This window comes from Apodemus sylvaticus, chromosome 5 (assembly GCF_947179515.1).
Source record: "Apodemus sylvaticus chromosome 5, mApoSyl1.1, whole genome shotgun sequence".
NCBI classification, from domain to species: domain Eukaryota; kingdom Metazoa; phylum Chordata; class Mammalia; order Rodentia; family Muridae; genus Apodemus; species Apodemus sylvaticus.
This window is the reverse complement of record NC_067476.1, coordinates 102,510,593-102,537,360: the sequence shown is the minus strand read 5'-3', so window position 1 is coordinate 102,537,360 and position 26,768 is coordinate 102,510,593. Positions and strand designations below refer to the sequence as shown.

The 26,768-nt window shown below is 37.6% G+C and overlaps 1 protein-coding gene across 11 annotated transcripts in view; it reads right to left on the bottom strand.

The window, feature by feature from the left end:
* The window catches only part of Mga (MAX dimerization protein MGA), an 81,220-nt gene that overhangs the window by 17,405 nt on the left and 37,047 nt on the right, over window positions 1–26,768 (bottom strand). For 5 of the 11 annotated variants that reach the window (XM_052183293.1, XM_052183291.1, XM_052183290.1 and 2 more), the window contains exons 6-17: window positions 26,041–26,175; window positions 25,705–25,809; window positions 23,221–23,879; window positions 20,940–21,282; window positions 15,900–16,126; window positions 15,144–15,323; window positions 14,407–14,476; window positions 11,898–12,415; window positions 9,057–9,351; window positions 6,875–7,498; window positions 3,049–3,339; window positions 1,402–2,876 (exon numbers count right to left, since the gene is read on the bottom strand). In XM_052183293.1, coding sequence (XP_052039253.1) covers window positions 1,402–2,876; window positions 3,049–3,339; window positions 6,875–7,498; window positions 9,057–9,351; window positions 11,898–12,415; window positions 14,407–14,476; window positions 15,144–15,323; window positions 15,900–16,126; window positions 20,940–21,282; window positions 23,221–23,879; window positions 25,705–25,809; window positions 26,041–26,175 — 4,922 coding nt within the window. Of the gene's footprint in view, window positions 1–1,401; window positions 2,877–3,048; window positions 3,340–6,874; window positions 7,499–9,056; window positions 9,352–11,897; window positions 12,416–14,406; window positions 14,477–15,143; window positions 15,324–15,899; window positions 16,127–20,939; window positions 21,283–23,220; window positions 23,880–25,704; window positions 25,810–26,040; window positions 26,176–26,768 lie in introns of those variants that run through there. The other 6 variants (XM_052183296.1, XM_052183297.1, XM_052183298.1 and 3 more) reach the window with 6 other exon arrangements.

Genomic DNA, 26,768 nt, shown 5'->3' with positions numbered 1-26,768 from the left:
CAAAAGCAGTTTCACTGATCATTAAAGTCCTCACTAGTTTTAAAGTTGGACTGTTTTGTTTTTGTTTGTTTTTTGATGTAATGTTTAAACTCTGACTACAAAAAAGGAGACGATAAAAGTACAGTAAGTTGTGTAATACAATCATACAAACTCCATATTCTTTGCTTTATGTCCCTGAAAAGGATTAGCCTACAGTATAAGACAAATGCATATATAAATTATCCAATGTTAGCGCTGTATCCTTCCTTTTAAGTCAAACAACTGAGGCACAGGTATAATACAAGGTTAAAACGTATTATAAAGAGGGTTTTTTTGAGGACTCTTTTTGAGACAGGTTCTCAATGTTGATCAGACCAGCCTCAAAATCAAAAGATCTGACAGGATTAAAGGTTCGCACCACCATGCTCAGCTATTTTAAACTGCTACCTTTTTGTTGCAATTGATAAAGCAATTAGTTATTAACAAGAAATAGCAGTTGATATAGGAGCTAAACATATCTCAAGAAAGAGAGATTCTAAAATATAATTGGTACAAAAGCGTCTATCATTTGTTCCTGAAGAGAGTTGACAATTTAATTTCTGTGCTTCCTGAAGCAGCTGTCTATGAGCTGTTTTATATCTGACCCTATGCTAGTGGTTAGGAACCCAGAGCCCACCATCTATTTTGTAATTTTATTGGAATATAGACTGATTCTTTTACTAACATGTTTATGGTTGCTTCCATACTACCACAGCAATAGAATTATTTAACCTACAATGTGTAAAATGTTTACTATTTGGCCCCTTTATAGAAAAAAAAATGTAATCTAACTCTTGCCCTATATATCTCAATAAAATTAAAACATAAAACTTAAAGGTTACATTGTAAAAAAAATGATCGAAGTCTAGAATATATAAAAAAATATATAGAAAAAATAAAGAATTTATAGTTCCAACACAATACTAAAAGATACAAAGCAACTTTCAGGTAAGATTAAACAAAGTATTAGGTGGAATTTTGCAGTTTTTCTCCAAAAAAAATTTTTTTCCTCTAAATGCAGACAAACTCCTTCTCCTCTACTTTTTAAAGGCATACTTTCATTGCTTATTTGTATCAAGTAAGTGTCAATCACATCACAGACAATGTGAAAGAAACCACCGTGATCAAATGATTGTGGGACTTTTTAAAAATTCAACTTAGTAGGCACTTTACAGCATCTATACTCCAAAGGATCAAGCCACCTTTACAAGAGTAATGAGTAAAACACATAAAGTGTTGCCTTAAACTACTAGTCATTTAATAATGATCTAAACCTAGGCACCCAAATGAATATATTAGGTATCCATGATGCTCTAGAAAAGCTATCTCTAATCATTTAAATCCACGAGGTTTTTAGTCAACAACAAAAAACGGGCTCACCACCTTTTCTACATCAACCTCCTCACTCTGGTAGCCAGAGACAACATCCACAATCTCATCAAGAGAGTCATCGGTTTTCTCATTCTCATCTTCCTCATCCTCATCTTCCAGATCCAAAATTGTGAAGTCAGCACTGCTTTTCCCACCCTTTGTCTGTTGCTTTGGTTTCATCTGTTCTCCAGGGAGCAGTAAATGACCCTGAAAACATCTGCTCCCTCTTCTTCCTTTTGTAGCTCTCCTAGGAATAATTGAGAAGGCTGCAGAACTAGAAATGCCACTCCAAGAACCATCTTCAGTTTTTAAAACTCCACCACTCTCAATAGTTCCACTTTTTGTAAGTAATTCCGAGAGATCCTGCTCAGAATTTTCTCGACCCGGCTTCATTTCTGTAAGGAACTGAATGTTTGCCTCTTTCTTAAAGTTCTGTGAAATTCCAGTGTACTTCTGAGTTAAGGGGACCTTTAGGTGTTTTTTCCATCTCTCTCTAAATTTGTCCTTTCCCAGAGAGTCTTCACAATCCTTGTTGGCCTCTGCCTGTGAGTTAGATTGCTGTTCCTTAACTTGGCTCCCTGATAATTCAAATTTACTTTCCTCCTTAGAGAGGACTAGAAAATCATCTGGGTTCTCTGGATTGTCTAATCCCTGCTGCTGTTCAACCTTCACCTCAACACACCTTTGAGGTCGTACTTTTCTGACATTTTGGAGTGTTATAATGTCATTATTTTCAGAGGCAGCGGTAACTTCTGGAACAGTCTGTTTTTCTTTTGTACTATTATGATTCTTGTTCCCAGATTCCTCATCACCATCTTTGTCTTCATCTGTATGAGACCCATTGCTGTAAGAGTATTCATAAGGTCTGGCATCTTCCCTCAGGGTTTCTTCATCCAAGAGATCACCCCCACCATCCAATGAATTATTCAAGGTATCTTCTGAGGCAACAATTCCTGAGTTTTGCTTCATTATGTTAGCCTCAGGGTCTACAGTTTCATCTTTTGATGGTAGAGCTTTCTTAGTTTCCTCCTCTCTTTTGATAGAGTTTGTTTCATCTTTGTGGTCTATACTCTGAGATTCCTTTTTTATTTGAAGGGAAGCAACATGCTGAAGAACAGAGCTAGGGACAGGTTTTTGTCCTGGGAGCTGCAACAAGGCAAAGCTACCTGACTGCAGAGGAATGAGGCTAGCAGTGCCCACAGGCTGCCCTCCAGTGCTGGGTGTTATTTTGCTTTCAGAGCCTGTTTTACTTGCCAGATTTTGAGTTTCAGGAGGAGAAATCCTCAGAGTCAGTGTACCAGCCTGAGAGACAAAACTAGATCCAGAGGAAAGCAATGAAGGTGCCTGAGAAATGACATTTACTGTTGGAGAAGACCCAACAGCCTGAATTACAGGACTCATGACAGAGAAGGCAGAGGATGAAGCAGAAGATGATGGAGTCTCTGAAGATTTGCAAGGAGCTGGTAGTCGGATTCCCACCAGAGATCCTAGTAAGAAAAAGAAAGAACTTAAATCACCACTGCTCATACCATCAAGTCTTTCAAGGTATGTCTCCCATTTTAGGAGACTGAGAAAGAAAAAAATTCTGGCATACCAAACACATCATATAGTCAAGTGATTTAAGAACAAAACTCATCAGAAAGATCTCTAACTTTATACCTGGGTTCCGAAATACCACAGGCTGTAAGCTGGGCTGGGTATTAGAGCCTCGAATCTGATGTAAAGGTAGGAGTTGGACAATCTGTCCATTGGGATGCCTGAATAGGTTCATTCCACTTGGACCCCTTACAGGTTGCAAGACCATCCGCTGTCCCTGAAGCTGTGGGTTTTGGATTGGTCTAAGCGTAGGCGAACCCTGTTGCACTGGAATCAACAACAATCGAGGTCCAGTACGTTTCACGTTGTTAGGAGAGATCTGTGCAGTAGTCACTGGAATTTGAGGGGAATTTTCTAGAAAACAGAAAAATGAGAGGCTGCTATAAAAATTTATTTTTAAAAATACATGGGTAAAAATAATGACATAAATGCTGTAAGTAACATCTTACTTAAATTATAAAGTTAGTGAAATTCTTTCACTTTATAGTATACCTTTTATAGCTAAGAATAATCTATAATTTGTTTTATTTTTTGAGACAAGATCTCTCTATATTGCCCTGACTATCCTGGAACTCAATATGGAAAACAGCTTGGCTTCAAACTGAAAAGAAAATGCCTTGGCTCGTTGACGTCATCACATGTTTGCCAGTGGGGAGCCACACTTTTAATCCCAGAATATGGAAGGCATATTCTCTATTCTGGCTATATTCTGGCTATAACTCTAGTTCCAGGGACCATGATGCTCTGTTCTGGCTTCTGTAGGCATTGCACACATGTGACACAGACACACGCAAACACAATACCTATACACATAAAATTAAAACAAATCTTTTTAAAAAATTACAAAGGACATTTAAGCATTTATGGAAATAATCTCAAAACAAAAAACTCCTAGTTAAGTGGCATGAAACTAAGAGGTGTCAAAGAAGTAGAGAAATAAAGCCCAGTTAGAGATAAGCAAAAAAGGTTTAAAAAATTAAGAAAATGTGAATTAAAAGACACATCAAGCTGGGTAGAAGTTGAGCCAGAAGCAGAATGATATGAGTTTGAGGCCAACCTGGTCTACAGAGCAAATTCCAGGGCAGCCAGGGCTACTCAGAAAAAAATCCTGTCTTGAAAAACAACAATAACAACAAAGACATTTCAAACCATTAATAATAAAATAAATGAGGTTTATTGTTTAGAAGAGCTATCTGGAAATACAAAATGGGAAAATATTTTAGTGTTGGTTCTGGGATAAAGAAATAGGTATCTCAAAAGTAAGTACAAGCAAATAGGTACACTCAAAAGTAAGTACAAGCAAAACTGATCTAATTAGTACACTTATCTAATATTAGCAATAAAATGTTAAGTTTGCCAATTTATTACCCGCGAAAATAATACTATGCAATTTGAACAAAAATATGCAACTCGGGGCTGGAGAGGTGGCTCAGAAATTGCTGCTTTTGTAGAAGACAGGAGTTCCTGAAAGTCATGTTGGGAAGCTCAGAAAAACTGCCTTCAATTCCAAATCCAGGGATTCTAAAGTCCCTCCTACCCTCCAAAGACATAAACATAAAGGGAGACAGACAGACAAACACACTTTTCAAAAAACATGTACATAGTGGCCAAAGAAACTCATGTTTAGAGCACTGGTTGCTGTTTCCAGGACAGCCAGGGCTACACAGAGAAACCCTGTCTCGGACCCCCCCCCCCCCAAAAAAAAAAATTCAGTAGAGCACTGGCTGCTCTTCTAGAGGTAGTTGCATTTAAATATAAAAAATTAGGAGCTGGAGGGACAGCTCAGCACTTATCCTTTTGCAGAAGACTGGGTTCAGAGGATCCCATGCCCTCTTTTGAGTTCTGAGGGCACTGCAAGTATGCAGTCCACAAACATACACAAATACATCAAATATATACATAAAGTAAAAATTTATTTAAAAACTATCAAAACAAGCTGGTATGATGGTACATGCCATTAATCCTAGCACTCAGGAGGCAGAGGCAGGCAAGTCTCTGTCAAGTTTGAGGCCAGCCTGGTCTAAAAAGCAAGTCCAGGATATCCAGAACTCTGTTACAAAGAAAAGCCCTGTCTCAACAAGACAAACAAAATAAAATGTATCAAAATAAATAATTATATTACTCTAAATTCTTTTAATCTAATCCAACTTAAATTGGGGGCTAGTGAGATGGCTCAGTGTTCAAGAACACTGGCTTCTCTTCCAGAGGACCCAGGTCTCAAAACCAGTTGTCTATAACTTTCATTCTCAGGGATCTGATAACTTCTTCTGGTCCCTGTGTACTTGCATATATGCAGGTAACACTCATATAAAATTAAAGCAACTTTTATTTTTTTAATTTATTTTTGTTTTTTTGGACTTGGTTTTTTTCGAGACAGGGTTTCTCTGTAAAGCCCTGGTTGTCCTGGAACTCACTCTGTAGAACAGGCTGGCCTCAAATGCAGAAATCCGCCTGCCTCTGCCTCCCAGAGTGCTGGGATTATAGGTGTGTGCCACCACCGCCCGCTCTTTTTTATTTTTTTGAGACAGAATTTCTCAGTGTATGTAGCACTGGCGTCCTGAAGTCACTATGCAGACCAGGGTGGCCTCAAACTCAGAGATAAAGGTCTACACCACCACTGCCAGGCTAAAATAAATTTTTAAAAAAAGGAAAAAAAAAACTTTAATTTATTTAAAAAGTTGATGAATACAAAATGTTTAAGTACTAAACATAGAAATGTGTCTCCTTATCTTTTATTAGATATATCTGTGTCAGTTCATGTGGATTGTCAACTTGATGGGATTTAGAAACACCTGGGATAACAGCCTATGGCCATGTCTGTGAAGCTGTTCCTTAGGGAAGTTTAGCCAAGGAAGGTAAATTCATCATGAATGTGGATGACACACCATTCCACAGGTTCAGGTCCTAAATAGTATAAAAAGCATTAAATTCCAAACACACAGTGACACAGTGACTCAATACTCCTGTTGCCATAGACTTTCCTGACCACAAAGGACTGTACACCCTTAAAATCATCTGCCCAAATAAACCCTCTATTACTTGCTTTTTTTGGCCAGATTATTTTATCAACTAAGTATAATAATGAGAGCTAGGAATAAATATGATACCTTCTTTTAGAAAGGCAGGCAGGCAGGCCAGCCGGCCTCCAGAGATACACAAACAGGCAAAATACTATATACATAAAATAAAAATTTATAAAACCACCAAAAAAAGTATACCATTTTAGAAAATGTCACTGCTGTATATTTTCTTATAAATGCAGAAACATTTTCTTAGAAAGGGAAGGAAGGAGAGAGGGGGAAAAGAAAAAAGTAACTGACCCAGCAGTTATGTTTAAAATTCCCTCCTTAGAGATGTGTAATCTTAGCTCTCTCATAGTACAGCAATTTGCACTTCCTCCCATGTCACTTTAATGGCTATTTTAATGGCTCAGAGCTCTGGTCATATTTACATCATTCAGCGTCCTTCAGCTATCATTTCCACTTTGTTTTCTAGTTTTAGTATTCCCTAGATTAAACTTCAGTCCTATTAACCTATCAATCAGATAATCTCTTGAAGACAGTTGGTCCCTTTACTCAGGAATCTGGCTATAGAACTATATAGACAGTGGTCATTCGTAATCCTACAACTAGCCATAAGTTCTGTTAATTTTAGGGTTTGGTTTTGTAGAATTTAAAAGTTTTAGGAATGTAAACATGTCATACTATGGCTGAAACTCTAAAATGTACTTGGCCATATCTAAATTGTGGCCTGCATGCATCTCAAGATAGCTATGAATGCAGCCCAACATATTTACAAATGACTAGAAACTCTTAATTTTATTACATCTGGAAAATTCTATTAAGGAGCTTTATTTATAATAAAGGGGCTGAAAAGAACCAGTCCTTACCTGGTCTCTGGCTCACTGGTGGACTTCCATTAATTCCTGAGAGTATAATAGGTACAGAACTCAATGATGAAGTAGGTGTGGTCACCACGGAGGAAGATGAAGCTGTAGTCACCACAACTATGGAGGTGGAGGCAGTGGAAGCAACAGGAAGAGTTATGGTTGGAGATGCTACCAATGGTTTAGGAAACGAAACTGAAGCCACGGGGCTAGTAGTTATCCCAGTAGTTTTGGTAAGGTTCACAGTGGCTGTAGACTGGGTAGATGTTACAGGGGTAGTGTTATTACTTTCAGAAATCTCAACAACCCCAGCAGTGGAGGCACTAGAAGAATAAGTAGCTTCTTTAGCTCCCATATCAGAATTAGCAGTCAGAGATGGCACAGCAGTAACATTTTCTAGAAACATTTGAGGGGAAGTAGTGGCAGCAGCAGTTGCAGTGCTGCACACCTGAACTTGCTCAGAAGAAACCACAGGTGTGACGACCATTACTGGAGAAGGCCTGATACTGAACTTCTGTGGCCCTGTAAGGGGTTGAGGTGTGCGAACTCCAGGTATCTTCTGCTGTAAGGCACCAACTTTGCTCATCACAAACTGTGTGAACACACCACCAGGAGAGGGCCGCGCTGCTGCAAATAAAAATTTGCAGGTCAAAAATCTTCATTCTCTCACTATGCCCTCCTACTAAGTGATCGCGCTCATAGTATTACTTGTGCCCACTGGGTCAATTTCTTAAAGGAACAACCCACCTACTATAAGAACCAATTACTACCCAACAAACAAACAAACAAACAAACAAACAAAAAACAGACACTATCCTCCACTATCAAAGCTTTAAAATTCTATTTTTTGGTTGTTTGTTTTCTGAGGCAGGGTTTCTCTCTACAAGCCTGGATGTCCTGGAAATCACTCTGGTAGACCAAGCTGCACTTAAACTCAAGAGATCTATCTGCCCCCAACTTCTGAGTGCTGGGATTAAAGGCATGTGACATCACTGCCCGGCTATAATTCTAATTTTATAATAATAATGTAAAGAATTAAAGTTGAATGCTCAGACTTAACTTCTTTAGGCTACACAATATATCTAAATTCTTAGGACACTTTAAAAAAAATGAGAGCAAGCTGGGCATAGCGAATCATGCATTTAATCCCAGCACTAAGGAGGCAGAGGAAGGCATATCTCTGTGAGTTTGAGGTCAGCCTGGTCTACAATAACAAGTTTCAGGACAGTCAAGGCCACATAGAAACTATGTCACAAAACACACACAAAGCAACAGTTACTAAACCTATCACCTAAAACAGATGAAAAAGGGAAGGACAAGATTCCCAACACATACCCTTACTTTCCCCATTGAAAATTTAAAGTATGTTCCAAACATTTCCCTCCTGTCTCAGCAGCTCCTTTTACAAAATAGTTAAGTACTATATATTTTTAAAAATATAAACACATTTCTAAAAGCAGAGTAAGACTGTTTTATTGTTTTAAATTCTAATTAAAGCTGCATTCTAAAGAGGCATAAGTAGGTTCTCTTTAAAGCACTAACTGCCCATCCTCTATCTGTACTCCAGCCTTCAGCCATATATTTCAATTTCCTGTTAGAAGAATAAAAATGATGACAAACTGACACCTTAACATTCCTAAAGGTATTTGAAACAAAAGAGGAATTTCTTACACTAATAGTCTAACTTTCAACTAAATGTTTCAAGAAGGCAATTTAATACAGACTGTACACTAAAATGTTAGGCAAAAGAAGTTTTCATACACAAGACAGAAATTTATATAACACTGCATTATTTTAAAAAATTTTTTTACAAGAGCGTTTTGTTTTTAGCCTATACTAACCCATTCTACTAGCTCTTGTTAGCTTCTTAGATTTGTAAGTACAAGGAATATGCATATGACTGGTATTAAAAACCTCAACCACCACAGGAAAGATAAAGAAAATATTTTAAAGCAAAACCTTTGAGACTATGTTAATATAGTCTCAAAGTCTTTTGACTGTAAAACTAAAATTTAATTCATCAGCTATCATAGGTCATCAGAAGAATTATTTTTAAATATTTAAATAAGAGCATTAATTATAACACCAAATTTTGTATTTTGCTACTTTTATAACATTCATATTGTATTCACTGGCCAACATCAAATTACAGGCCTTTCCAAACTATATGTATTCTTTTACTTACCAATTGGCCTTTTTGCTGGAACAAATGCCTTCGGATTCTTCCCAGCACGATTTGTTGTTGAGCCAGAGGATGCCATTTTGGAATTGGATGTTGAAGGCAACAGGGTGCGTGGTTTCCTGGATGCAGCCACCTTGGCATTGGATGCTACCTTGGAGATGACAGTACTGAGGGTTGAGAGGTCCAGGACTGAGGGTCGCAACCTGCCTGTGATATAAGCAGCTAGCCTATTGGCTGGATGCAATGCCCCCATCTGTCCCAATAGCAACTTAGCCTGCGGGTAACTCTTACCATTAACCTGAAACAAGTGGCAAAGAGAAATTCTGTAAAGATAAAATTCTCTTGCTAACTCATCTCCCTTGACAGGGTTTCATTTTTATACGGTGTTTTAAAGTCTATGATTTAGATGTAAAGGGGAGAAAGAAGTGAAGCTTTTCTATTCAGGATAATCTCAGTAACTGGATGGTATCATCTGGTATCTGAACTAACTTGAACCTCATTTATAGGCTGGAAATAGAGAATCTTAGAAAGTAAACTCATTTCTGCATGATAGATATGGAAAAGACTTAACTGCATCCAACAATCCATCTAATTGTAAGAAACTGTGGTTATTAATGAATCTTCAATAAAAAGAGTAACCATGATCCACAGATTGAGACTGTGAAGTTTAAAAGCTGTCATGCAGGGTCTTTTTAAGTATCCTTCACGTCTTAAAGAAGCATAATCTGCTTTTCAAGTTACAGGACACTGACTGCTATAATAACCTAAGCTATTAAGTCACGCCAGTTTTTGCTTTTCTTTTTATAAGATTTTATCTTTATTTTATGAGTATGAGTGTTTGCCTGTGCATGTACATGCTTAATGCCCACAGAGGCCAGAAGGGGACATTGGAATTACAGACCACTGTGAGCCACCATTCTAAGTGCTGACCATTGAACCAGGGTCCTCTGATAGAACAGCCAGTTCTTATAACTGCAAAGTCCTATCTGTTGCCCCAGTTTTTGGTTTTCAAAAGGGGCAACTCTAAAGATATTATAAACAGAACATGCTAAAAATAAAATGTTGGCACAAACTCTGAATATTTCTAGACATAGTCACTAAATGGTCAGAATGAAGTGAACAAATGAGGTGTACTTTTTTTTTTTTTTTTTTGGTGATGCCTGAGTTGATAACTGCTCGTTTTAGAATGTGTGTCTGTTTTAAGAGATCACAGAAGCCTCCATAGTTTCTCACTCCTGTTTTCTAGTCATATACTACCGGATGACATTTGGAGAACATAACCTTTTCTGTCTCCTCATCATTTATCTACAAGTAGCAGATAGAAAATGGAGCCATCTACTCTTCAAATTTATAGGGAAACAGTAAAGAAACTATCTAAAGCAACCCATCCAAAAACCAAAATTATTCTTTGCTACTTAATTTTAATTATTCTCAGGAAAATTGGCAACTTCAATCCCTCAAATTTGATATCAAAAAGAAAAAGATTTTTTTCATCCAAAAGTAAACAATACTAGTTTTTTTAGTTGTATAGATTCTTTTATTGAAAATTATTTATTATCTTCCCTAAAGTCTATACTGGTTGAGCATTCCTTATCCCGAATTCCTGGGATTAAAAAAGAAGCATTTCAGATTCTCAGATATATATATATATAATAAACTGTCTTGGAGACAAGATCCAAGTCAAAGCACAAAAGTTACTTAGGTCATATACAATTATATATACATAAGGACCATAGGTAACTTTACATAACAGTGTTTAGTGTGCTTGCATTTTGACTATAACCCATTATAAGAAGGCAGTTGTGGAATTTTCTATTTGCTGATGATCATAATTTCAAATTTAGATATAGGGATTAAGAATGTTCAACATGTACTACAAACTGACTACCAATTCAAGTTATACAATTGTTGACTTTGTTTCTTTTCAAGACAGAGTTCCTCTGTGTAGCCAAAGCTATCCTAAAACTTACTTTGTAGACCAAGCTAGCCATGACCTCAGAAATCTGCCTGCCTCTGCCTTCTGAGTGCTGAGATTAAAGGCGTGCCACTATCCCTGCATATAACTAACATTTAATTCAGAACTTCTTTCTCCAGAGAATATTTTACAAGCCAGTTTACTCCTTAACTTACTAACAGCAAAGAGTAAGCTCACAAAATTTCAAATAAAAGAAAAAAAAGTAACTATAGTTTACTTACAAACAACAACAACAACAAACCTATGTGTTTGAATAACATCTTACTAAATTAAATTTTTTCCTGCGGTAGTACCTAGGTTCAACCCATTACTCTAAAACAAGCAAACGAAAATAAGCAACTCCACTCCCTATTATTACCCACATATAGTACCTATCTTTGGTTGGTTGGTTTTCTTTTTTTTAAAGAAAAAGTTTCACACTGCAGGTGTCTAGAACTCAGGAGATCCACCTGCCTCTGCCTCCTGAGTGCTGGGACCACTCGACTAACAACAATAACCTATTTTTATCATACCTAGTCATCTATACATTTCTGTTTTGACAACTTTATGCCAGTAAGATATTCTAAGACCCACGTTAAATGTCTGTCTGCTTAGTATGGCTCACTAGAGCCCATGCAGTAAGTTTATAAAAAGAATAGAAAGAAAACCATAAGCTAATGTAAGGCTCCATATGACAGTAGTTTGCCTTATGTATTCATCTAACCTACATTTATCATAATAAGAAATAATAATGGTTTTTATTACCCAGTTCTCAGAAAAAATTGAAGAAATATGACCTAAGGTCAACAAAGGGCTTGAGTGTTAAAAAAAAATCATGATGTTAGCTAAGTATAAAAAGGTACTATGCCCAGATTAAATATAATTCTCACCTGGATAAGCCCAGATGTAGTTGAACTGGGTTTACGTTTATAGGCCACAAGCTTCCCCGAAGGAGAAAGCCCTGCATAAAAAGGCAAACCTTTGCCTCCATGTAATCTCTCCCTCACTGAATCCAGGGCATCTGTCTGCACAGGAGAGATATCATCCATTTTCCCAGGGGACAATGGACCATCAGGAGTCTCTGATCCAGATTTCTCAGCCATATCATCTTGGTCTTGACTTGATGGCATAGAGATTTTCACACGAGAAGAATAAACAGGAGGGGTCTTCTCACCCCGACACTTCCGCTGAGAAGCCAACTCAATGATGAAGCTGCCCACCTTAAGTGACTGTGGCATGTTGCTATTGATGTGCTGAGACAAAATGCTCAAGATCTTGTTTCGATCTTCTTCCCAGTTGCAGTCTGAGATGATCTCTATCAATTTGGTGGGACCACCAGGTGACCTCTGATGTACATAAGAGGTAGACGAGGACTCTCCTTCATTACAGGAGGATTTCCAGCTCTTTTCTGTTTAAAAAATAGAAAGACTCACTACATTACAGATCACAGACATTCTGTACTAAACTTTGATGGGGGTGGGGCTCTCTCTCTCTCTCTCTCTCTCTCTCTCTCTCTCTCTCTCTCTCTCTCTCTCTCTCTCTCTCTCGGGGGACAGGCTTGGCTTCCAAAATAGGGTTTCTCTGAATAAAGCCCTGGCTGTCCTAGAACTCACTAAATAAATCAGGCTGGCCACAAACTCACAAGAGATCCACCTGCCTCTGGCTTTTGAGTACTGGGATTAAAGGCATGCTACTGAACTTTGAAAGAAATTCAAGTTTCTCATTGTCTCATTTCAGTGTTAACTTAGTGTGCAAACTCAACATTCTAGAGTTTTCCAGGAAAAAAAAGAAAAAAGACTTCTTCAGACTTCTTCACAGAACAAGACAGTTCCCACAGACTAAATTATCTCATAAAAAGAAAATTTCCTTAGCACTTCTCTAAAAGTCCATAGACATAAAAAGTACTGCCTTGCAAAGTTTGACCTATAACTATGGTAAAATTTACTAGATAGAAGTTATTTCTAATAGAAATTTATTTGATAGTCCAGTTATTGGACTGGAGAAATGGCTCAGTGGTTAAGAGCACTGGCTGCTCTTCCTGAGATCCTGGTTCAATTCCCAGCAACCACATGGTGGCTCACAACCATCTATAATGGGATCTGATGCCTTCTCTGGCATGCAGGTGTACATGCAGATAGAGCTCTCATATATTGAAAGTAAAGAGAAGGGGAAAGAGAGGAGGAAACAAACAGAGAAAGGAGTTGGGGTTCTGATATCCAAACAAGCCAAACACAAATACTTGATAAGCCTGCTTTGAAACATGTAAAGACAACACTAAATAGTAAAAAAAGGTATGTTTTTGTTTACAAAAACAAAACAATGATGGTGAGATAGCACTTGTGACTAAGCCTGCTAGTCTGAGTTCAGTCCCTGGACCTGTATGACGGAAGGCGAGAACACACTCCTGCAAGCTGCCCTGTGATGTGTGTGTGTGCACCATGGCAATCATGTACTTGCCCACTGCCCTCACACACATCAAATAAACAAATGTAATTAAAAAACAAAAAAAAAAACCATTTATGACACATTCTATAACTAGTTTCTACTACAAACTCTGTTATGCCTCTAGATATGGTTGCTTCGCTGATGACTCGGGTTCCCAATATATTCCTAATCATGGTGGCAGGAGACACTGACAATATGCAAATTTTATAAAGCACCAAATTTTTATAGTAGAGCTTCTCAACCAATGTGCTGGAGTTGTGTCAAGGATAAGGCTCCAGATCAATCATCCCCAGAATGGACATGGTCTCAAGCAGCCTCCTCTACTTTCTTAAATGTAAGACAAAAAATTTTTATTTACTACATAACTATGTCATTATAAGAAGAGTGCTACTGCTTGGTGCTTTCTATAATCTCTTCACAGAAATTACGGCAGTAGAGACTTCTAGATTATCAGTGACAGTTATTCTTCTCCCTTTACACACCCAATGGTGGTGGCTACAGAAGACCTAAGGTATAGCTAATAATTTCCGTATCCTTGAGGCTTACAAAGAGAAAATTTAGCCGGGCGGTAGTAGTGCACGCCTGTAATCCCAGCACTCTGGGAGGCAGAGGCAGGCGAATTTCTGAGTTTGAGGCCAGCCTGGTCTACAGAGTGAGCTCTAGGACAGCCAGGGCTATACAGAGAAACCCTGTCTTGAAAAAAAACAAATCAAAAAAAAAAAAAAAAAAAGAGAGAGAGAGAAAGAGAAAATAAAATACCTAATCAACACAGGCAGACCTTCTATGGATATTAAAGCAAATGATGAGAAAATACTTCTGCTTGCTCTATTTTTTGCAGAGGTTAGAAAAAGCACAGTGTCATATTATGGATTAGTGGTTTAAAAGTTTTTGCCACTAAATAACTCAGAATTATATAACTGCTAATAACTGTTAATATCTAGTTTTTATTCTGACCTTGTGATTTATCAGAATCATCCTCCAAGTCACAAATGAGTTGCTTTAAAGTCTGTTCAGAATCAAGTTCCTAAAGAAGGAAGCAATACAGAAATTAATTAAAAACATATTATCTACAAAGAGGACATTAATTAATAAAATAATCCACAACTTTACACCTGCCCAGTTGTATTAATATCATATTACAGAATCCTGCCCCCCTCAAAAGTAGATAAAGAAAATGTAGTCTTCTGACCTTCAACATTCTTTTTTTGTTTGTTTTTTGTTTTTTTGGATTTGGTTTTTTCGAGACAGGGTTTCTCTGTATAGTTCTGGCTGTCCTGGAACTCACTCTGTAGACCAGGCTGGCCTGGAACTCAGAAATCCACCTGCCTCTGCCTCCCAGAATGCTGGGATTACAGGCGTGCGCCACCATTGCCTGGCCTAAAAATGTGTAGCCCAGGCTGGCCTCAAACTCGTGATCCTCCTGCCTCTGCCTCCTTCAGCAAATCCTACCGGCATGCACCACCACAACCGGCCAACATTCTTAATGACTGAGTTACTTAGAAAATAACTTACATGATACATTATCAGGATTTTAGTAACAAACACTGATAGATTACTTAAATAAAAATGAGGAGAAATGGGCTTATTTATACATTATAGGAAACACAAGATTATGGTGATAGTAATACAAATTCTAATACCAGCCACAGGGAACTGGAAATTAAAAGGTTATTACAAAACAAGCAGTTCACCTTTGTAACATGGTTGTCAGGACTAGAGTAACAGGAACTCTGCGGCTGAAATGATGAGGATGGAGACAGGGGTGGAGACAGTTTCTGTTCCTCTTTCTTTCGTTCATACACTCGAACTCGGGCACAAGTCATCATACTTTCAAAGTACAAATAGACTGGATCTTTGTCCTCTTCTCGTATCTATTAAGTTTCAAAAAGCAAAATTGACCATTATAATGATAGAAGAAAAAAACTTACACTGAAATCCCAAGGAAGAATTTAATTTTTCTTTCCATTACAGAAGTTGGGTTTTTGTTTTGTTTGTTTTTTAATATAGGATCTCTCTGTGTAGCCCTTGCTATCCTGGAACTTTCAATAGCAGGCCAGGCTATAACTCTTGAACTCAGAAATCCACCTCTGCCTCTGCCTCCCAACTGTATCTGACTTAAGAGCCAGGGAATCCCACAACCACATTTCAGCTCTGAGGGCATATACATATGGCAAACACACATACACAAAAATATAAAACAAACTATGAAAAAGTTCACTTTCTATGAACTTGAAAAACTTGGCTATTTTCAATTACTACTATGAATCTTCATTTTTATCACATTGTTAAAGTGAGAGCAAATAAACTAATTGAGCCAGAGAGAAAAGGCCTTACAAATACACTACCTTGACAAAAGCTCTACTTTAAATCTATCACCTTTACAAATGGCTTATGGAACTTACAATAAAAACAACAACAGCAACAACAACAACAACAAACAGGCTTACCACAGGATTGGGTTTGGGAGTATATGCTCGTGCTGGTTTAATTCCAGGGGTTAGTTTGCCCTTCATGGTAGTAGAAGATACATCCGGCTGAGGCAACACCAATGGTTTTATAGGTTCAATGACAGAAGGGGTTGGTATATAAACCGGCTCTGGATCTACTTCACCTTCTACTTTCACCCACAGTGGGTAATGTCGAACAGGCTGCTCAGGTTCTGCTTCACATACAGCTTAACAGAAGATAAGGCAAAGATTTTAAGGTGCTTTTGGCAATATATAAGTTCAGCACTGAGCAATGCCAAAACAAGATATGCTCCTTCACAAAAGAGAGTAACTTCTAGCAATCAGATGCTCCCTAAAAGACTTAGTTGCCTTCCTATGCAATAATTTATTCATCTGTTAATCAAATATTCATCAAGTACCTATTCTCCAACCAAGAGAATAGCTAAGAATAAAAACAAAGTATGTATACATGTACATACATCTTAGGCATTTCTGTTAAACTTATCATGCCTCATCTCGTTAGCTATTATTTTAAAATCGGGGTGGGGCACACCCATGTAAAACAGAACATGTGTATAAGTCAGAGGACAACTTTTGGGAGTAGATTCTATCATGTGGATTCCAGGGATCAAACTCTGGTCATCAGGCTTGGCAGCAAATACTTTACTGGCTAAACAATTCCACCAATCCTTAGATGTTATTTTAAATGAGAATTTTTATTTCAACTTTCAACAATCTGTTGCTTATACATTATTTATGCTAATGATATATTCTGTGGTCTCACTAAATTCATACTTCTAGCACCTTGCTGTAGCTGACCTAGGATTTTTCTCTATATAAAAAAAGTTCATTTTACTTCTTCCTTTCCTATCTGGATACCTTACATACTCAATACACTAGCTAGGATCTTCAGTGTGTAGTTTTTCTAGAAAAAGTTGTAACTGTTACCCAGGTTGGTCTAACTCCGAGACTTGAGTAATACTCCCTCCCACACCTCAAGGTGATACTACAGGTCATGGCAATGCACTTACCTATTCAATGCAATGTAATGCAGACACGAATGATAAATCTTTATTAAGACAGGGTTTCTCAGTATAATCCTGGCTGTCTTGGAACTTGTTGTGTAGACCAAGCTAGCCTCAAACTCAAGAGTTTGCCTGCCTCTGCCTTCCGAGTTCTAGGAACAAAGGTGAGGAGAACCACAACTGCCCAGTTGCAGAAGTAACAGTCAACATATCCTTATTCTCTCTTTGAGGGAAAACGAGTACTAGCTTGTTCTTTCATGATTAATACATTATGAAGTGTTTCACAGATCATTAGCAAACAGATAAAAGGGTCTGTTTCTAATGTTCCCAAAATAAAATTTGCCAATTCTTTTTTTTTATATATATATATATATTTGAAACAGGTCTCACTGCATAGCTCTGGGTGTGGTGGAACTCATGATGTAGACCAGACTGATCTCAAATTCACAGAGGTCCACATGCTTATTTCCCAAGCTCTGGGAATAAAGGTGTGTGCCACTATACCAAGCTGGCTTTTGCCAATTCTTGAAACATGCTCACTGAGAGGATTATACAGCTTCTAAAAAGTCTATTCTGGATATTGATAAATTTATATTGATTCCTACTCTCCCTCTCTCCTTCTCCCTCCCCCTGCCCTTCCATGAGACAGTCTCACTATGTAGCCTAGAGCTATGTAAATCTGATTAGCCTCAAACTCATAGAGAGATACCCACCTCTGTCTCCTAAATGCCAGGACTATAGATGTGCATGGCCATTACTGACTGTAGATTGATTTCCAAATGTTAATCCAAATTCAGATTCCTGGGATGCAATCTTGTCTACTTAGACATGCTACATAAGCTTTCAATACATAGTTAGATTTATTCCGTTAAATTGTGTTTAGAATCTATACTCATAAGAGATACTGATATACATTTTCTTGTAAGGTCAATGTGTCAGTTAAACATGAGTGTGGCTTCCTAGAATGAGACAACTTTACAGGACAGTTTTACATATGAGTGTTATTTATTCCCTCTGTATGTTACAGGATTTAATAGTAAAGGGATATGAACCTGATGATTATTACAGGTGCTTTTACTATCAGCATAATTCAACAAGAAAAAATTATATTTTTCTGAGATAGGGTTGGGTCTCACCATGTAGCCCATACTGGCCTTGAACTCTAGATATTCAACCTTAGTCTACTGAGTGACAAGATTACTGGCATACACAACTGTTCCCATTGGTTCTTCTACTTATCTATGAATTTCATGTCTCCCAATGAATTGGATTGTTGTCATCTTTTTGTTGTTGTTGGTTTTTTTTGGTTTTTTTTTTTTTTTTGAGACAGGGTTTCTCTGTATAGCCCTGGCTGTCCTGGAACTCACTCTGTAGACCAGGCTGGCCTCGAACTCAGAAATCTACCTGCCTCTGCCTCCCAAGTGCTGGGATTAAAGGCGTGCGCCACCAATCGGGTGGATTGTTGTCCTCTAAATTGTTATCAGCAAGGAATTGTTCATAACATTAATCTGTTGCTATCCTTTGGATGCCTATAGTTTAGTCACCTCTGCTCCTAATTTTTTTTTCCCTAATCAGAATGAATATATGGATCAATCATTGTAATCTTCACTACAGATTGTTACTTAAGTATGTGTTCTATCTCCAAGAAAATTTTAAAAGGACTTGAAAAAATTCTTATTATGCATGATATTGCCCACAGCAAATAGCCACAGGCTATTTACACAACCATATTTTTTGACAAACCAAAGGATAAACAGGTGATAGTGAAAGTCAAAAGATAATATAAAATTCAAGAAACCATACTTTAGATTTCACACTGAGAGTCTTGTCAGAAAAACTATATAATCTTGGATAGTAAACTTGAGATTAAACATCTATTTGCAAAAGGAATAACAGTGTCCTCAGCATAAGATTACAAAATTTATATGGTATCCCACAAGGTGTCTGATGATTGTTAGTTTTCCTCCATACCAATGGACTAATGAGTTTTTTAACTATATAAATCCTTTAAGTCTATCATAATTTCAGAAAGAAATTAATGATAAAAGTCTAGATTTCATGCAGTGAGAATAGAAAGTTTTAATTTATATTCTAGCTATAATAAACATGTAAAACTTAAAATCTTACAAAGAAATAAGCAAAAGAAAAATAAGTTTTCCACTGGAGATCCACTGTCATAGTCCCTACTGGTAACTAATTTTTGTTTAGTTTAGTTTAGTTTTGTTTTTTGGGACAGGGTTTCTCTGTATAGCCCTGGTTGTCCTGGAACTCACTCTGTAGACCAGGTTGACTTTGAACTCAAATCCAATAATTAATTTTAACTATTTGTAATTTTAGTGATGATTGTCATGATTTAGTGGAAGCTAAGGAGTCACTAGGATGGAAGGAGGTAGGCATCTTAACTTTTCCCACTTCTACCTTGTCAGCTCTAACATTTTCACACAACCATTGGGTTTATGTTACTGATTCCTGTTCTACAATCATGTTTAAGTCTTCACTGGTTTGTATATAAGTCACTACATTCTAAAAACCACAAAGCCTATCAACCATCATCAAAATCATGCTTATGTGATTAATTTTTACAGAATGTATACAAATAACCCTTTTAAGAGGAAATGTATATCACTGCATCTATTCTAGTTGTTCAGATTGGAACAGATTTCACTTCACTTTTACTAATTGCTCAAATTTTTAGCACAATGTTTACTGACTTGGTTACTGAATTTCCTTGTTTTGCCTTCTTAGTCTTAGTCTTCTTGGTTTTCACTGATTGTGGCTTACATCATTTACTCATGAACATCACCCAAGTTCTGACACATGGTTGGTCTTTTTAAAATAAATCTAATACATTTTAAAATATATTCTTATCAGAAATTTTTATTTTCTATTTTAAAGATACTACTGTCCAGTCTAGCAATGTAGTTAATATTCAGAGATGTTTTTCTACCTGGCTGGGTAAAATCTCCTTTTTATTAGATGACATTTTATGCTTTTCTTTCAGTGGGGAAACAACTGAGACAAAGTATCTATCTCTATTAACTAGGCTAGCCTTGAACTCAGCTATCCTTTCTCAGCATCCTTCATGCTAAGGTTAGTGGGAGCTAGCACAGTTGGAGAAATGTATAGTGAATACACAGCACAGGGTTAGGGAGATGACTCAGTGGATAAAGTGCTCCCATTCAAGCATTTAAGACCAGTGTTTGAGTCCTTAGACCCTACAAAAAAGCTGGGTAGGAACCACACACACACACACACACACACACACAGAGGTTAAAAAAATAAAAACATTTAGAGGGGATTAAAGATTTAGTTCAATTGTAGAGTGCTTTAGCTAGCAGGCATAGGGTCTTGGGTTTAGTCCTCAGTGCTGAGAAAGAGGACAAAGAGTGAGCACACACAAACACACACACTCTAGAGATTTCTCTCTCTCTCTCTCTCTCTCTCTCTCTCTCTCTCTCTCTCTCTCTCTCACACACACACACACACACACACACACACACACACACACACACGCACAAAATTCAGAGGGCCAGTGAGATGACTCAACCCATCAGGAACTTGCCAGCAAACCTGACAACACAAGTTCGATTCCCAGGACCCACATGGTAAAGGGAGAGAAATGACTCCTTCAAGTTGTTCTCTGACCCCCACCCCCCACATTTACACACATACAAAATAAATAAGTGTAATGTTAAAAACTTTTTTGTTTGTTTGTTTTTTTCGAGACAGGGTTTCTCTGTGTAGCCCTGGCTGTCCTGGAACTCACTCTGTAGACCAGGCTGGCCTTGAACTCAGAAATCCACCTGCCTAAGCCTCCCAAGTGCTGGGATTAAAGGTGTGCGCCACCACCGCCTGGCTAAAAACTTTTTTTTAAACAAGTGGAAAAAGTGAGGAAAAAATAAATGATTTCAACCACTGGCCTCTCTATGTACATTGACAAAAAAAAGTAAATATACATATAAAAAGTATACTTTTACAAAGAAAAATAATAAGTTTTAAGTCAACTAATACTCACTGTATTCAAGCTTCTTTCTCTTCTTTTTCTCCTTCAATTGTTCCTCATCTTCTCTGACTCCTCCTCCTTCCCTTCCTTCCTCTCCCAGTGTATCATAAAATAATGGCTCTCGATTAGCAGCCTTCTTATGGAAATGCTTTGTTTTAGATCCCCCTTTAACCAACACAACTTTTCTTTTCAAACAAGTGCAACCAAACATGCAGTCTGGTCGGCGGCAGTGAGCAGGCTGGCGCTTCTCCAAAGCTAGACTGGAACACACACAGCCCAGGCGACAGAAGTCATTGTTGCATGGCGGAGCTCGTTTCCTTATGATTGTGTGGATAGGTTTAGTTTTGAGAGATGCCTAAAGTTAAAGGAGAACATTAAAATTTTACTAAATCATCCCAATTCTACCAACAACTTAAGTGTCACAAACTGATCTACCTTCTAATTATTAGTATTAACACAAGACTCCACAGATTCAAAGGTCAGACATACATATCATTAGGGCTCTGAGTAAGCAAGCTGCCACTCTGATGCATTAGCAAAGGAGATTTCTCATTAAGAGCAAAAATACCAAATACAGATTATTTACTCAATGGAAACCACATATAATGTTCTTCTGAAGGGACTGATGAGCCCAAGGTGCATAGGTCAAACTGTTTCATAGATTTCCTGGAAGACAAGCAAGCTCATATTGCCTAGCGTAGAACAGCCTAGTAGTAACTGTCCGGCAGCATATATTCTGCAAAATGCAAAATAATTACTACTATTTTATACAAAATATCCCAAGTAAACAATAAAAATAAAAGAAAATCATACATGCTTGAATCTTTATAATGACTAGAAAATACAGGACACAAGCTAGGAGTTGACTCAGTGGATAAAGCACTGACATTCAAGCATTTAAGACCAGAATACAGATTCCTAGAATTTACATAAAAGCTAGGCAGGCAAGAGAGCCACCAAGGCTCTCAGTACTTCCGAGGCAGAGATGGGGATCCCTCGGGCCAGCTGGCTAGCTAAACTAGCTCGTTTCAAGAAGAGATCCTATTTCCAAAGATTATGGGGAGAGGGACATGTGACATGAACTTTTACCTACAAGCACATATGCATGCCCAGATGTACATATATCAGCACACGTGTATGTATGATCATGCATAGAAACACACACCCATACATGCATACACCACACACACAATTACAGAAAAGCATTTACTACCAACATCTCATGATCTTCAGCTCTACAATTCAGTATAGAATTTTATTTTTTTACTGTGTGTGCATGATATATAAGGGTATATATGTCACAGCACAGAAGACAGTCAGAAGACAAAATTATGCATTGTTTCTGGGGATTGAACTCAAGTCACAAGGTTTATGCACAAAGCATGTTTACTCACTAAGCCAGCTTCCTAGCCCCAGAATTTTATTTTATCTTATTTTATTTTTGGTATTTATTTCTCTGTAGCATATGCACAATGTAAGCATACATAACTGTGTAACTATGCCACCCCATGGATATACATGTGAAGTCCAGGGATCAGGGGCCGGCATCTTTATGATTTTCTACCTGTTTCTATTTGTCTGAGACAGAGTCTTACCATGTAGCTTGGCTACCCTGGCATTCACTATGTAGATCAGGCTGGCCTAGAACAGACTTCTGTCTCCTGAGTACTGGGATTAAACACGTATGCCAAGCCAAGTGTTGTTTGTATCCCACACCCTTAACCCCAGCATTTGAGAGACAAGACAGGCAGATGTCTCTGAATTCAAGGAGAACATGGTCTATAAAGTGAGTTTCAGAACAACATAGTGAAACTGTCTCAATGATGACGATGATAAAAAATAAAGCATGTACCACCATGCTTAACTTACATTGTTTTTTTATATAGTCTCTCACCAAAACTGAACCTCAACATTTTGGCTAGATTGGCTAGCCAACAAAATCTACCTATCTTTGTCCCCAATCCCAAGTACTGGAGTTATAGGCATCACACCTGGTGTGTATGTCAGTGCTAGGAATCTTAACTCAAGCCCTCATGCTTAGATAGCAAGCAATTCAGTAGAGAATTTTACATTCATTCATTCATTTATTCACTGTGTTTCCCTTTACTGGCAGAAGAGAGCTAGACTCAAAACATTAGTTCATAGAAAGTAAGTGAAGACATCCTCTGAAGCGATCCCATTAATTGTTACCTAGGTAATTGAAATGCTAAACCCTAACTTATCCACTTCCCAAAGTATCAATGTTTAATTTTTAACTAAGTACTAATGCCTACAGAAAATAGCAAATACTTACTTGAGCAGTAAGCAGAGTTGTCAAGGAGACATCTGCTCGCTCTTCAGTAATATAGGTCCTTGGTTTTCCTTCCCAGAGCGCACAGTCTTCCAGGTCCATAAGCTTTACTTGAGATTTCGACAAGCCTGGAGGGCGAGTTCCTTGCTGCTGAAGGTGCTGCTGCTGGGCCTGCCGCAAACTAATCTGCTTTGGAAATGCACTTTCATCTACAGATGGCACAACCAAGTTAGTCACCTGATTATCTGAAGTCAAACTTAAGGAATTCTTGGTAATTTTATCTCCGGGGCTCACATTAGAGTTTTTCTGCTTTGGTGAGACAGGGTATGGTAAAATAGACTTATAAGATGATTTAGTTCGGCCACTGAGTGTTGTCTGTTTGTTCTGAGCCTTTGTTTTTCGAGAAGCAGTGGTTACAGAACGAGGCTTCCCAGAGTGAGAGGTAGAAGGGGAAATGGTAGATTGCTTCTTTAGTACACTATCAAGAGTTCGAACATAGCTGGTACTCTTGGTGGGTAGCTGGTACACTACTGGAGATGTGGGAGCATTTGAAGAGAAACCCATGCTTGTTTCCATCAATTTGCCTTCATTTTCCAAGTACTCATCTAGCTTATCACTACAGAAAGCAGAACGGTTTTTCAGTGAAGACTCTGAATTTCCACCTAGAAAATAAGAAAATACAAAACATTTAAACCTTGAAGGGTCTTTGCTCTCTAAGAACTTTCTACAGGGTCAGGAATATTGAACTATATGCTATTGAAACTTCTCTCAACTGTTCCTATTCAGAAAGAAGAAAAAATAGAAAACCAAGCAAAATGAAGACAGTGTCTCAGATACAAGCCATCAAACCTTTTCACCTAACTATAGTAACCAGTGATGAGTAAAAATGTAACAGCAAGAGAAATAGAAAAACCAACAGAAGGCCAAGGGATTATTTAAGAGACTTGAAACATGGAGTCTGAAACATGATGCAAGGAAAGAGAAGAAGCCATAAAAGGAGAGCATAACCTGTAAGGGTTCACATTTATTTGGTTTTGTTTTGTTTGAAATAAAATTCTCACTAAGTAGCCCTGGATGTCTTGAATCTGGCTATGTAGGAACTAGGCCAGACTTCTTACAATCTTCCTTTGCTTCTGTTGACCTCCCAAGTGACTGAACTATAATGGCATATCACCATACCTACCAACATCCTAGTTTTAGGAAAAGGAAAAGTCAGTAAAGATTTAAATATATTGTTGTAAGAATATATACAAACTCGCTGGGTAGTGGTGGAGCAAGCCTGTAATCCCAGCACTTGGGAGGCAGAAGCAGGAGGATTTCTGAGTTCGAAGCCATCCTGGTCTACAGAGTAAGTTCCAGGACAGCCAGGGCTACACAGAGAAACCCTATCTCTAAAAAACCAAAACCAAACCAAAAAAGACTATATATAAACTCAAAGGTAAAGAAGACTTCTAGTGGACAAATGGTAAACCAAGCTACTTAGGATATAAGTAGCAAACAAATCCAGTGAGAAAGGAAAAGCAGACAAATAGGTTCATATTTCCAATTAAAAGCTTTGGGTTACAAATATTATTGTGAACTATCAGACTATCAGAACTATTAGACAACTCTGAAGGTATATAATCTTGACGATGCTTTTGTAATTAAGTATAACAAAAGAAAACCATTTTAAAGCTGCAAGGATTACTGGACAGGAGTGGAGCCCCGGGTGTGGCTAAGGAGAAAACAAACACCAGCAATCCACTGGTTTTAGTTCAGTTTAGAGAGATGAAAAGGATAAGTGGTTCAATGAGACTAACTTGATTTGAAAGAGGGTCTCACCTCACTATGTAACACTGGCTGGTCTGGAACTTGCTAAGTACACAGAATAGACTCAAACTCACAGAAATACACCTGCCTCTGCCTCCCAAGTGGCAGAGAAAGAAAAAGATACATCTAACATCAACAGTCAACATAGAAAAGTTAGATTCCTTTAAAAAAAAATTCTGCATGAAAAGTAATATGCATGTAGTCAGAAGGAAAGAAAAAGATACATCTAACATCAACAGTCAACTTAGAAAAGTTAGATTCCTTTAAAAAAAATTCTGCATGAAAAGTAATATACATGTAGTCAGAAGGGCACAAACCAAAAACTATCCCAAGTATTGGGATAAAAGACAAGTGCTACTACCCAGGACAAGACTACATTTTTCAAAACATACATAGACTTTAAAAGTAAAACAAACACTAATGACCAGCCAGGCTTAGTGGCATATGCCTGCAATTCCAACACGTGGGGAGCGAGCAGGAGGTCTGAAAGCTCAAGGCCAGCTTTCCACACTCAATGAGACCGCATTTGAAAACAGAAAAGGAGCTGGGCTTGTCTGAGGAGGAACGTGCTGGAAAAGCTGTTGGGACTTCTCTGAACCTTCTCAAGTCTCTTGTGGTACTATCAAAACAAGAAAAAAATAAAAAATAAAAAACAATCAAAACCAAACATCTAGTTACCTTCATTCCTAGATGCAGAAGCATTCTGAAATTTTCCTCTCCATCCCTTGATCTTGGTAAAGTCGTTGGTCTTCCCTGTCCTAGAAACAAAAGGAAATCCAGCATCTATAAAAGAAAAAGCAAAATAAATGACCAAAGTTCTAGCCAGTCAAATTACTCTTTCTCTACTATGAATACATCTATGTATTAATTCTATGTCAAGAAATGAAAGATTTACTCTCTAAATATCCTAAACTGGAAAATAAAAGTAATGTTTTAAAATTTATACTACAAATAACCTAAACATTAAAGAAGGAAAATAATGTTCACTTATACAAATGCTATCTACATACTCACCAGGTGAGGCAGGGTTGGTTCCTCCTGTAACATTCCATAGGGGAAAGCTGGTGGCTGGAGTCAAAGGCAATTGTACTCCCAAGTATTTAAGATCAATGCTCATTGTTGGATCCACCGAATTCAGTTTTAAGCCCACTACAAGAAAAAAGGACCACCATCCATATTATCTCCCTTCTTTCTTAAAAAAAAAAAAAAATAAAAAAAGCTCAAAGAGTTATTGAAAAAAAAATTGTAAAAGTACAAATTATTCAGTAATCACTAACAGCTTGCTTCACTTAAATCCCTATGTTATGGTATTACATATTACCTACCCCTGAATGAGGGCAAAATACTAAAGCTGCACGGAAATAAAGTCTGTCAATAAGCTAAGCTAAAGGGAGAATAGGAGCAAAATAGTCTCAAGCAAATAATGAAGAGAAAAGCATGCCTTGCCAATTGCTTCATCAAAATCTTTGTTACAGCCTTGTGAGAACCTAACCAAAGGATACAATTAAGCCATGCTCAGATTGCAAATACATAGAAAAATATAAAATACAAATATATTTTGTTTTAGCTTACCAAGTTTGTAGTAATTCTTTAAGCAGCATAAATAAATAAAGCAAAATCCAATTTTTTTATTATTTAGCTCAAAACTTTATTATTTAGCTTTATTTAGTTCAGAGGCCTGCTAGAGCCTCTAATTAAAAATTTGCTACAGATGGAGTTTCTGACCTGATCATAGTCATTAA